The 11,883-nt window shown below is 48.9% G+C and overlaps 1 protein-coding gene across 10 annotated transcripts in view; it reads left to right on the plus strand.

Annotated features, from left to right (window-relative positions):
• Positions 1-11,645, plus strand: part of RNF32 (ring finger protein 32) — a 39,127-nt gene extending 27,482 nt beyond the window's left edge. For 9 of the 10 annotated variants that reach the window (XM_058534062.1, XM_058534046.1, XM_058534079.1 and 6 more), the window contains 3 exons: positions 8,263-8,436; positions 9,295-9,462; positions 10,181-11,645. In XM_058534062.1, the coding sequence (XP_058390045.1) occupies positions 8,263-8,436; positions 9,295-9,462; positions 10,181-10,417 (579 nt within the window). In that variant the 3' untranslated portion in view covers positions 10,418-11,645. The remainder of the gene's footprint in view (positions 1-8,262; positions 8,437-9,294; positions 9,463-10,180) is intronic. The other variant, XM_058534088.1, reaches the window with a different exon arrangement.
• Positions 11,646-11,883: the final 238 nt, after the last annotated feature.

Raw genomic sequence — 11,883 nt, forward strand, 5'->3', positions numbered from 1 at the left:
GGAAAAAGATCTCAGCATCCAGCTGGTGATAAGTGTCAAATGAAGGGGCCAGACATGCTCTGTGTGGGTTCAGAGAACTCACTTCCCACCCAGGGACACCGCACGCTCGCAGAGTCTTTGGTGCTCATTCTGCAGTGAAGTCACGGAAATGGGAAAGCATGACAGTCATTCTTGGGACTGAGTAAATGAGTTTGGCCAGACCAGAAGATTTGCACAGAAAAGTAGTGAGAGGAAAGGCTGGTTTGAGGCCCAGGGACCTCAGCCTCCAGAGGGCTCAGGATGGGAAGGCTGGGATCAAGTGAGAGGTGGGGGAGGAAGTGTTTGGAGAAGGCAGTGTGAGTGAGAGGCGACGTGGGCGTCAGAGCGAGGCTGGGGGCAGCCTGGGCTCCGAGACTGGCAGATGCACATCCTGCCACAGGTCACCCTTCACCTGGTTCCCTCCCCCTCCTGAGTCCCCTGCGCCTCTGAGCCCCCCAGCCTGGTGCGGTCCTCTCCTCTTCCTGCCCTGCCTTTCTGCCGAGTGGGGAGCCCTGTTAAAGGAACAACACGTGCTCCTTACTGGCCCCGGGCGAGCACAGTGCCCGGCACACAGTAGCTCATCGGTTCCCAAACTACTGCCACCTGGCTCCTCTAGGAACCCTTTCAGTCCTTTTCATCATTCCCTGTGCAAAAACTAAATGGTAAACTAAAGTTAAAATTATTGAGCTTAGATTGAATGAATTGCATTTTAATTATCTTTAACCACCATTACATGTAAAGGGAATTGTTTCTCTTATTTATAAAATGCTTTTAATTTCAGCTAAGGAAGAAAGTGTGATTTGTTAACACGTGTGAACATGGTATTATGTCTGTTAGGCAGGCTGAGTGGATATGAAAATATAAATTAAGTTTAACTGTGGGTAGCAGCACTAAAAGCACGCCTGCACCACTTCTGGGGACCGGCACCGCACTTCTGCACTTGGCAGAATGTGGTTCTAGGTGAGGAACTGCCGTTTTCCAGCTGCCTCCCTGGCCGTGTGTGCGCGCGGCCGCTGCCCCTTCCCTCCCGGTCCCCACGGGGCCTCGGGCATCATCATCTGCTGGCGGCGCACTGCCCTCCCACAGCGGGGAGAGACAATAAATACGATGTTTTGTTAAAAATGCTATAAATTTCAACAAGTATTAAGCGTCATGAAGAAAAATATGGAGAGATGAAGGGGAAGCAAGTGGGAGAAGGCGTTTTAAAGCAGGAGGAGAGGGAGGAGCCGACACTCCGACAGAGACCGAAGTGAGGGACACCTGCATGGGGGGGCCGGAGCTGGAGCACGTTGGACGGGTGTGAGGGACAGAGGCCAGCGTGGCCAGGCCAGGGGGCGCAGGCGCTCCCCCAGTGTCATGGGGCCACCCGGAGCTCTGAGCAGGAGACACAGCAGGGTCTGCTCTGCAGCTGGGGAAGAGCTTTGCAGATCGGAGTGGGGGCACACTGGAAGTTGGACCATGACGAGGCCATTCCCAGTAGTGAGGGCTGGCGCCGTGCCGGTGGCCCCCTGGCGGCCGCTGTGGAGCTGCTGAGCGACAGGCCCACCGGATGAATCAGGTTTGGTGTTTGAGGAAGAGCGAGGACTCGAGCTTGGCTCCTAGGCTTTAGGCCTCTGCAGCTGTACTCAGTCCAGAAGCAGAACAGACCAGCAAGGGCAGGTCCGAGAAGAAAGTCTCGGCTTCTGTTGCATGTGAGAAGTTTGAGAGCCTGTTAGATCTGCCAGAGAAGGTGTTTGCTGGCAGTCGCCAGACAAGACTGGCGCTCGGGAGAGGAGGGGTGCAGTCCTGGAAAGAGTATCAGAGACTCAGTCTGCAGAGCGTCCAAGCCTGGCAGCTCGGGAGACCACCAGAAGGGGAGGACTCGAGAGATGGGGGCCTGGCAAAGTTCAGTCCAGGAGCTGGAGTGGCTGGTGAGACAGAGGAGGGTCGAGGGGGCAGCGTGTCTTGGAAGCCAAAGGACAGCGAGTTTCCAGGGAGAGGGAGTGATTAGTTGTGATAGATGCTGCTGAGACTGACCCGCATGAATCCCGGGGGTGACTGCTGGACGCTGCAGAGGGCATCACTGGATCCCAGTGTGGGTTCTTCCTCCACAGTGGTGAGGAGGGAAGGGAGGGGAGGGGACGGGAGGGCCCACAGCTCTGCCAGGCGCCGTCCCAGACAGGGTGAGCGGGTCCAGTGGGTCTGTGCGCCGCAGGTTCAGGCAGAGGGAGCATGGGCACGGGGGTGCGAGCAGCTGCAGGGCCACCTCTGGATGAGGTGAGAGCAGCAGGGTATCTCCCTGGGCAGGAGGGGAGCAGGGGGTCACTGTGCACAGCGACAGCTCGGATCCTTGTTCAGAACCAGGGGGAAGGGCCACGGAGGGCATTGAAATATAACACTTGCTTCCGTGGCCTCCCTCTCTCTCTCTCTCTCCCCACCCCCATATTGTCATGGTGTTTTTTATTTGTTATTTAATGTTGTTCCAAGTAAAGAAAAAAATTTAAATTCTCAGCATGAATTTTATACTGTATGATGCCAGTTTTAAGTGCAAATGTAAGAACGTTTAATTCGCATGTAGAATCACCAGAATCACACTGTTCGCGTTTCTGCCTTGGACACACGTGTATTTCATTCTCACCAGAACCACGGAAACACTCAAGAACCCTGGCTCCGCTGTGACTCGCATCTCGGTGCGAGCACGTCCTGCCCCCCGGGCTCGCTGCTGGGAGGGCTTCCGTCTCCGTCTCCCTCAGCATTTCAGTGGACATGGCTCCGGGGCAGTGATGTGCCCAGGAAAGGACAGGAGGGGTTCTGTCCACTAACTGGAATTCAGACAGAAGACAACATGGGGGCAGAGGCAGTAGCCTGAAGCAGAAAGGCTAAGAATTTTCCAGAGCGGAAGGAGATACAGACTTAAGAAGCCCAAGGAACCCCAATAAGATTTTTTTAAAAGAACAAGTCACATCTAGTGAAGCTGCAGGACATAAAGGCAGAGATCTCAGGGCAGGCAGAGCAGAGGAGGATGCCGTGCAGGGGCGGCACTGAGCCCCTGATGTCTCAGAAGGAGCAGAGAAGCCAGAAGACGGGCATGGAAGAGACAGGAACCGTCCGTCCAGAATTCCAGACACCAGTGACATTCAGTCACGAACAGAGGCAAACGAAAGGCAATTTCAGACAGGAACCTGGAGCGTGCCGCTCAAATGCCTCCTCAAAGGGAACTCTACAAGATGCCTCTCGTGAAGAAAGCATGTGATGTCCGCGAGCCAAGTCCGCGATGTGGGGAGGAGGGAAGTGAAGGAAAGTGTGAAAATGTGGGTGAATCTGACCTACGCTGACACGGCAACACCAGGATTGTAACGTCTTACGAGGTCAAACGAGAGACAGACAGAGAGAGAGAGAAGGGGCGGTGGCTTAAGTCACAAGTCAGGAGAAGCAGATGGGTGGAAGTGCTGGAAGAGCCTTGTGTGGTGAGAGGATGGCGACTCTGACTGACTGTAGACCTTGATGATGTCAGCACGCCTTTCTAGGGCAACAACTAAGAGAATAGAAATGGAGTTTTGATCTTCAAAGTAGTAAAGAGAAAAATAGAGATAGAACATTTCAGTTGAAACCAAGAGCAGAGATAAAAACAAACCCATGGCTGGCAAGCAGCAGACAGAACAGGATGGCCGCACAGTTCGCCGTGCACTGGCCCTGACACGGCCGTACAACGTGGTGTGCCGGTAAAAACAAAGTGCAGTTATACGTTGCTTAGAAGAGATTCTTAGGCGTGAAAACCTAAGAATAAAGTGTGTGTGAATATGTATTTACCAAGAAAACTCGATACAGAAAAGGCCGGGTACTGATATCAGACAAAGTAGCTCCCACAGCAGACGGCTGGGGACACGACGACGAACAGCACACCCGCCATGCAGCACACCCCTCGCTCTTTCAGGTACAAACACGTCACCTCAGAACTGACCACAAACATTGCCGTCGTCATTTAAGGAATTTAAAATACGTAGAGCATGTTCTCTGACCACAGTGTACCTAAGGTAGAAAAAAAATTTTTTCAAATAACTAGAAATATCTCACGTCTTTGGAAATTAAGCAACCCATTCATTAGTCAAAGAAGAAATTATAATGGAAATTAGAAAATATTTTGAACTGAATTAATAGCAAAATACATATCAAAACTTGTGGAATATGACTAAAACAGCATTTGTTTCTTCTGTACTAGGTATCTTTTGCAGAATCAAACATCTGAGTACAGAGCTAGTTTGTGATTCTCACATAGTATAACATATCCAAAGCATCTATTTGGTTTTTTGCTACATTACACTAATTAGCATTAAGAGTGGCGTATTAAACATTAAGATCCACCCTCCCCAGATTTACTTGTCGTATTTGCAAAACTGGCAAGTCCGTGTTTTCAGCAAGTATTTATTAAGTGCCTGCCACGTGGGTGCACGGACTGAGCCCCTGAGAGATTCAAAGATGGAGTGGAAACCCTTGAAAGACAGCGCAGGGTGTTATCAGTATCAACTAAAGCACTCCAGCCCCCCGAATTTACAGAAATAAAGGAAACAAGGCAAGTGTGTGCCAACAGCACTGCTGAAGCAGGTGACAGCAGGACTGACCTCACAAGGGCCACCTGGGAGTCACCGCGCACAGTGTGCGCATCCACTCTATTTCTGTCGGAGGTGTTGCTCTCAGGCCACGAGAACTCACTCGGGTAAGGTCAGGACGGCTGGGATTCGGTCAGTCATCCTGGGCGTGTGTCTGTGAGAAGGAGGATACAGAGATGTGTGTCTCACACACATGTGATTCTATAATAGAAACACCTATGTAAGAGTAGATACACATTTGTGGTCTCCACATTTACGCTGTTGCTCTCGCCTGTGACCAGTGAAAGCTCCCAGTGACAGCACTGGGAGCCAGGGGGTTATGCCTCCGGGAATGTTGACTAGCTGTGTTACATGACCTTGACTCCTAAAAATTAATGAGATAACTTCCATGATAACCATCAAATCCCCTGGGGGCTGTTAGAACACAGATGCCGCCCCACCCCCACCCCAGGTTCTGGCCCAGCAGGTCTGGGCCGGCCTGAGACTCTGCGTTTCTGACCAGCGCCCAGGGGATGCTGATGCTGCTGGTCCGGGCGCACTTGAGAACAAGCGCCCAGATCATGCTGACTGTGACCATGTCACACTAACGCCTCTTCTCCAGACAGCACTTCTGTTCAGAATGAGTTTGAGAACAGGCCTCATGACCTAAAATACTTTATAAGGTCTGAAATAGAATGTGACTTCTTTTTTTCTGAGGTGTAATTTTGGAGGAAAAGTAAAGATCTTACCTTTCAGGTATATATGGGAAATATCTCACAATTCAAGAAAACCCAATTTACAAAAAACTTGATTATAAAACATTAATTGGAAGGCAGTTGTATATATTTCCAAGTGATTCTTCCTTTTATAAAGTATAGGGAACTCTTCTACTTTCAATAATTGAGAGATTTTCAGATATTTGAAAGGCTGAGAAACAAACAGATGACACAATCAGAGCCCTAGGAAACACTGTCAGTTGAAGACCATAAATGAAGATACAGCTGCCGGGCAATTATAATTAGAGTCAGCGTGAAACAGAATTTGATTCACAAGCAGAAAAGCATCTTCCTCCAGGCCTCCAAGGATGGCTGAAACACAATTGCTAACAAAACTCCAAAACACAGGTGCCTGGATTCAAACCCCCAACCATCCGCCATCTGGGCCACATCACAGGGGCCCTTCCCTGAAATCCTGCCCTCATCCTGTAACACCCAGGACGAAGGCTGGGCCAGGGCTCACTCACCACGGCCGATGCTCCCTCCCTGCACCATCTCCGCATCTTCTTCTGGGAGGGAAGAGAATTGGAAGGGAACACCACGTCCATAAAGGCACCTTCTGAAGTCTGACGTTAGAGAACTAAGCTTCTGGAGGGGACTTGAACACTGCATTCTGCCAGGTTGCAGGTTGCTCCACATTTATTTAAAAAACCCACACGTGGGATGTCCAATGGACTGGAATATTTGAAAGCTGGAAAGTCCTACACCATCTAGAATGTATGTTCCCATATCACACATCTAAATGTCTTTGATGGGCCGGTCCCGTGGCTTGGCGGTTAAGTGCGCGCGCTCTGCTGCTGGCGGCCCGGGTTCGGATCCCGGGCGCGCACCAACGCGCTGCTTCTCCGGCCATATTGGGACCGCGTCCCACATACAGCAAATGGAAGGATGTGCAGCTATGACATACAACTATCTACTGGGGCTTTGGGGGAAGAAATAAATAAATAAAATTATAAAAAATAAAAAATAAATAAATAAATAAATGTCTTTGAGATTCTGATGGGCTTAGTTCATTTCATCCAGCCCAATTCCATGAAATGTAATCACTGAATCAGGATACTTCTAACTGCTGGAACTGATAAACCCCCGAAGCTTTGGTCTGACCCCCAAGGGCAGCATGCCCCCCAGTGGGATGCAGGCGCTGGCCCCTCCATCTTTTTGCTCTGCCATCCCCTGAGCCTCAGAGACCTGTGTGTCCAGCCTGGAGACTCCATTTGCATTTGGAAGGGCTATGTCACGTGGCCCCACCTAGACAGGGGGGTGGCAAATGTGGTTTCTGGATGAGATACCAACTTCCGTAGACGGCTTTGTGCTGGGAAAGGACAAGCAAGAAGCTACAGCCCCCGCTGTCACGATCCTTTACCCAGCAGATGATTCCAAGCCATTCTGTCAGTCTTCAGACGTTGAACCAAGGAGCTGTTGGTGTGCCCCTGGGTCAGCTACCCCTCGGTGCCTCAGATGCTGTGGTCACTCTGCAGTGATCCGGTTCCTTCCAGTGCATGTCTTCCGGAGCCATGAGGCCGTGCTGTCCGGTACAGGGAGCTGCCGAGTCCCTGAAGGGAGGCGGTCTGGACTGAGACGGCTAGACGTGCACGATACACAGCCTTAACAGGAAAAAAAGAATGTAAAATATCTCACTAATGGTTTATTCAGTTGATACAGTTTGAAATGATAATATTTTGGATATGTTGGGTTAAATAAAATATTAAAATTAATTTCATCTTTTTAAAAACATTTTTAATGTGGCTCCTACAAGTTTTAAGATTACAGATGTGGCTCTTACATTCCTGTTGGACAATGCTGATCCAGAGTGGCTCGTAAGCTAGAAAGTTCTAATACAATTATACTAAACCAGTTTTTTTTAAGTATATCATACAGCACTTTGAGAAGATTAGGGAGGGGAAAATAATAAAATAAAATACAGTCCTACCCTCAAAACTCTTTAATAAAAACCATTCACTCTGCCCCCACCCTTGCCCCAGATGTTTCCAGTCTTTTCTCCTAAGATTCTGTCAACAGCGATGCCCTTCCTCCTACTGTGATAATCCAGATCTCACAACTCAATTGAAATGGATAAAGCGATTCTTCCTTCCCCGCCCATGGAAGGAGACTGACTCCTGGACTCTTGAAGCCCTTTGTCATCACAATATCGCCTACCTATCTAGGCATTTCTGCTGAGGTGTATGTTCCTAAAAAATCATGCGGGACTTATGGGAAAACCATCTAAAACCTGTGCAACCGTACCGAAACAATAACTATCTTAATAAAAATCCTACTAAAGTTTAAGACATGTTAAATTTCTAATAAACCAATAACTACAGGACTGTCCCTTTTTAGAAAAGGAGTGATGGCATCTTGACAAAGGGCATATACAAAAGGGTGGAGGATTCCTAATTTTGGAGAATAAAATTCGCAGAGATCAGAGCAACCACATAGTAAATATTTCCAAATGACAGCACATGTCAGACTGAGGAGGAGAGGAGACAGAGGATGTGAGGAGGAGGGGAGACAGAGGATGTGAGGAGGAGGGGAGACTGGGGATGTGAAGAGGAGGGGAGACTGAGGATGCGAGGAGGGGAGACTGAGGATGCAAGGAGGGGAGACTGGGGATGTGAGGAGGGGAGACTGGGGATGTGAGGAGGGGAGACTGAGGATGTGAGGAGGAGGGGTGACTGAGGATGCAAGAAGGAGGGGAGACGGGATGTGAGGAGAGGAGACTGGGGATGTGAGGAGGGGAGACCAGGGATGTGAGGAGGAGGGGAGGCCAGGGATGTGAGGAGGAGGGGAGGCTGAAGGATTGCAGGTTATGCTGCTTGGCGCTCAGCAGCTATTACCACTTAACGGTGCAAAAAGAACGTGCTGAGGAAGTCCCCTGTGAGCCCGTGTGACTTCCAGTCATCCAGGTGTGTTCCATCTCACTAATCACCTCTGAGCCAGTTTGCACTGCAAACGCACGCATCGCAGCAGCAGTGTCAGGAGTGACTTTGCGTCGTCCTAGCAATTCCAGCTCGTGGCTATCAGGAGGCGATAGCACGCCACGCCACCACAACCGAGGACCTCCTGGTCAACCACTTGTTGTAAGATCATTGTGCTTTCCTGAATCATTTTGTATCAAAAAGATTGTATTTTATTAAAAGAACTGAGCTTGAGGAACATTAGAGACTATATTTAAGGCAATACTTCGAAAGCAAACTTTTAAAAAGTTTTAGATAAAATGTAATGTGCTGCCTCCATATTTATGCTAGCAGTGAAAACAGAATTTTAAGTCCTAAAGATTTGCTCTGTAGCAAGGGGGACACAGCTGTCCATAAATTGATCCCCTCAGCTCATGGAAAGACACTGTTAAGGTCCTTAGGCAATGGGAGTTTTCAAATAATGATTTTAGAGTTCAGTGAGAAACGCAGAATGAATAATTGATTTAAAAGAAGGTGATAATCTTTCTCTTGGATTTCCTTTTTTTTTTATGGTCACACCAAAAGGAGAATTCATAATCTGTACCCACAGCGGGAAGATGGCCGGCAAGCAGAGGGACGTGAGCCAGCTCTAGTGACAAAACGCCTGGCAGTAGCACTAGGACGTTGCAGCATCGTCAGCAACAATCCTTAAAGATTAGAGTAAATAGTGCCAGAGCAGGATGACAATGTGACTAATTGTGGAAAACCCTAATTCCTTTCTCCTCTCAACTTTTAATTTTAATTCCTTGTTAACAACCACGGCTTACAACCAGGTGAACCTTTGTGGGAATCTCTGTGCATAAAGTGTCTGGACTTGGAGTTATTAATAGCCATATGTCTGTTTCCCCAAAAAGTATTCTTCAAAGGCCAAGACTTGAGGAAATTGAGTAGAAAAGGTAGTGAGGACTCAGAAGGTGCTCCCCTTCCACCTACACCAAGAATCCCACACTCAGCCTGTAACCTGCCCCTCCCTGTCCTCAGTTCACAGAGATCAGTCACCGGATGCTGTGCTCCTACCGCACGGACATCGAAGAGCTCTTTTCAGAGATCGACCACTGCTTGGCCATAAACCGAAGTGTTCTACGGCAGCTGGAGGAGAAGTGTGGCCACGAGCTCGCGGAGGAGGACTGGGAGAAAATCCAGGCACAGGTAGGCTTCGACGGGCTGCCTCGGCAACAGCTGGCAGCAGCGTGGCCACCAGGAGTCTGAGTGACGTTGGAGGGGAGCTGAGGGACATGTTGGGCGTACTGCCCATGCTTTCTGCCCTGGCTGTGCCTGCACCCGTGGGGGGACCCTGCACCTCCATCATCCACTCCGGGGGAGTGCCACGGCCCTTCAGTTTGAAATTCTGCTGTTTTGTGCCATTTTGTGAACAATGAAAACACCAAAGGGAAAAGACTGCCCCACGTGTTACCTTCCTGAGGGTTTGCTGCAAGTCCTAGCCTGCCCTCCCGCTGCGTCTGCAGCAGCCCTGGAGGAAAGGGTGACTCCGCTCCCACAGTGGAAAGACTTACTTAGAAAATGGTAAAAACAGGGACATTTATAAGGAAGTTTACAGCTACGTAGTCAAGTATTTTGAAAAAGACTACTCTTTATTGCTTAATTAAAAGGAATTCTATATTAATGTTCAGCATTTTATAAAGTATTTTTGTTTTAAAATTGCTTATCACAGGTGGGTTACTAGCGCTTTCCATTTCTCACAAGAGTAACAATATAGACACAATCAGTGTTTTAACACAGAATGAAGCTTCTTCGTTTTTAGAAGATCCTGTCTCTTGGTATATAGTTCTCACTTACATTTAGGAGACTTCCTCTTATGATGAAGCTAAGAACCGGCATGACACACCCGCGTCTCCTTCTGTTGCAGGCTCTGCGCCGGGAGACCCACGAGTGTCCCATCTGCCTCACGCCGCTCTCCGTGGGCAGCGCCCCCTCGGGGCCGTGCAGCCCGCCCTCCCGGGAGGCCGTGCTCCTGTCCTGCTCACACACCTTCCACCACACGTGTCTCCTTGCCCTGGAGGAGTTCTCCCTGGGGGACGGCTCTCCTTTCCATGCTTGTCCTCTCTGCCGCTCTCGCTATCAAAAGAAAATTCTTGAATGTTGAATTCATAGTCAGGAAAAATTATATAATTCTGGGGGGAAGTTTACCTTAATTTTGGACGGATCGTGCAAGTTTGGGGTTCAGTACTATAGTGAAATATGTTCTCCAGTGAAATAAACCCTTAGCAGTTGTACAGAGAAAACCTAACTATATTTTAAAAGCTGACAACCCATTTTAGTCTTTAGTTTAGGAAAAGAAATTTCAAATTCATGAGTTTAATCAGTTGACATAAGTGAAGGATGGATAAAAACTTGAGTTTCAGTTGCTCCGCCTCTAGTGGATCAGTTGGGATTGCTCATAACAGTAAAATTACTCCCGTGCTTTCTCGGTAATCTGATTCACTGGCCTGTTTACACGCAGTCCTGATTGGCACCGGGTGGGCCTGCCGGGGTGGTTCCAGCCCACGGTCTTCCCCAGCTCCCCCCACCTGCCCGGTTATTTAGACACAGCCGGGGTCTGACCAAGCTGGTATCTAACAACACTCTTGAAATTAAGTGCCTTGAGGCCTCTGCCGTTCCTAATGCTTGATTTGTAGTAATTGCTTTATTTCTGTATGATGTCAGTGTTGCACTTCAGCACTTGCATATGTAAACCCAAAATATAAAAATAAAATATCCAGTGGTATTTGGCATCAGAAGAAGGTAATCACCTTTGAATGATTTAGAGCCACATGTAATGTTTTAGCTCCTACGTGAAGAAGTCCACCAAACTGCTTTGATCAGAGTATTTTGACCCTGGTCCACTCTTCCTTGTTTACGATAACCAAGTACAGTTGTCTCTGTTACGCAGTCCCCAAGGCCCCAGATCTCAGTGGCTTCCAAAGAGCCCTGTTCTCCCTGAGCCGCACAGCCTGTCAGCGGGGGGTGAGGGGCGGAGGGGCTGCTCTAAGCAGCCTCGAGTTTTCTGGCTCCTTGCGGCTTATGGCTCATGGCTCGTGTCTCCTTTGCCCTGAGTCCCCAGTGGATGCGCCCAGCCACTGGGAGGAGCAGGCAGAGATGATGACGGCCACACCTGGGCGTGCAGGCACACGTCACTGCACGACAGCTCACTGCAGGCCGAGGACACAGCGAGCGGCGCCATGCCTGTGTCAGCGTGTGGAAAGAAATCCTAAAATGTATATTCCTATTTATTTTTTATCTCATTCTTTTAAAATGCTGGGCTAGGATGTTTTATTTATATATAGCTGTATACATATATATCATTTATGAGTAAATACACATATATTGGGGTGTGCTCAAACTTTTTTTTTTTGGTGAGGAAGATCAGCCCTGAGCTAACATCCGTGCTAATCCTCCTCTTTTTGCTGAGGAAGACCGGCTCTGAGCTAACATCTATTGCCAATCCTCCTCCTTTTTTTGTTTTCCCCAAAGCCCCAGTAGATAGTTGTATGTCACAGTTGCACATCCTTCTAGTTGCTATATGTGGGACGCAGCCGCAGCATGGCCTGTGGCCGGAGAAGCAGTGCGTCG

This window comes from Diceros bicornis, chromosome 3, assembly GCF_020826845.1.
Source record: "Diceros bicornis minor isolate mBicDic1 chromosome 3, mDicBic1.mat.cur, whole genome shotgun sequence".
NCBI classification, from domain to species: Eukaryota; Metazoa; Chordata; class Mammalia; order Perissodactyla; family Rhinocerotidae; genus Diceros; species Diceros bicornis.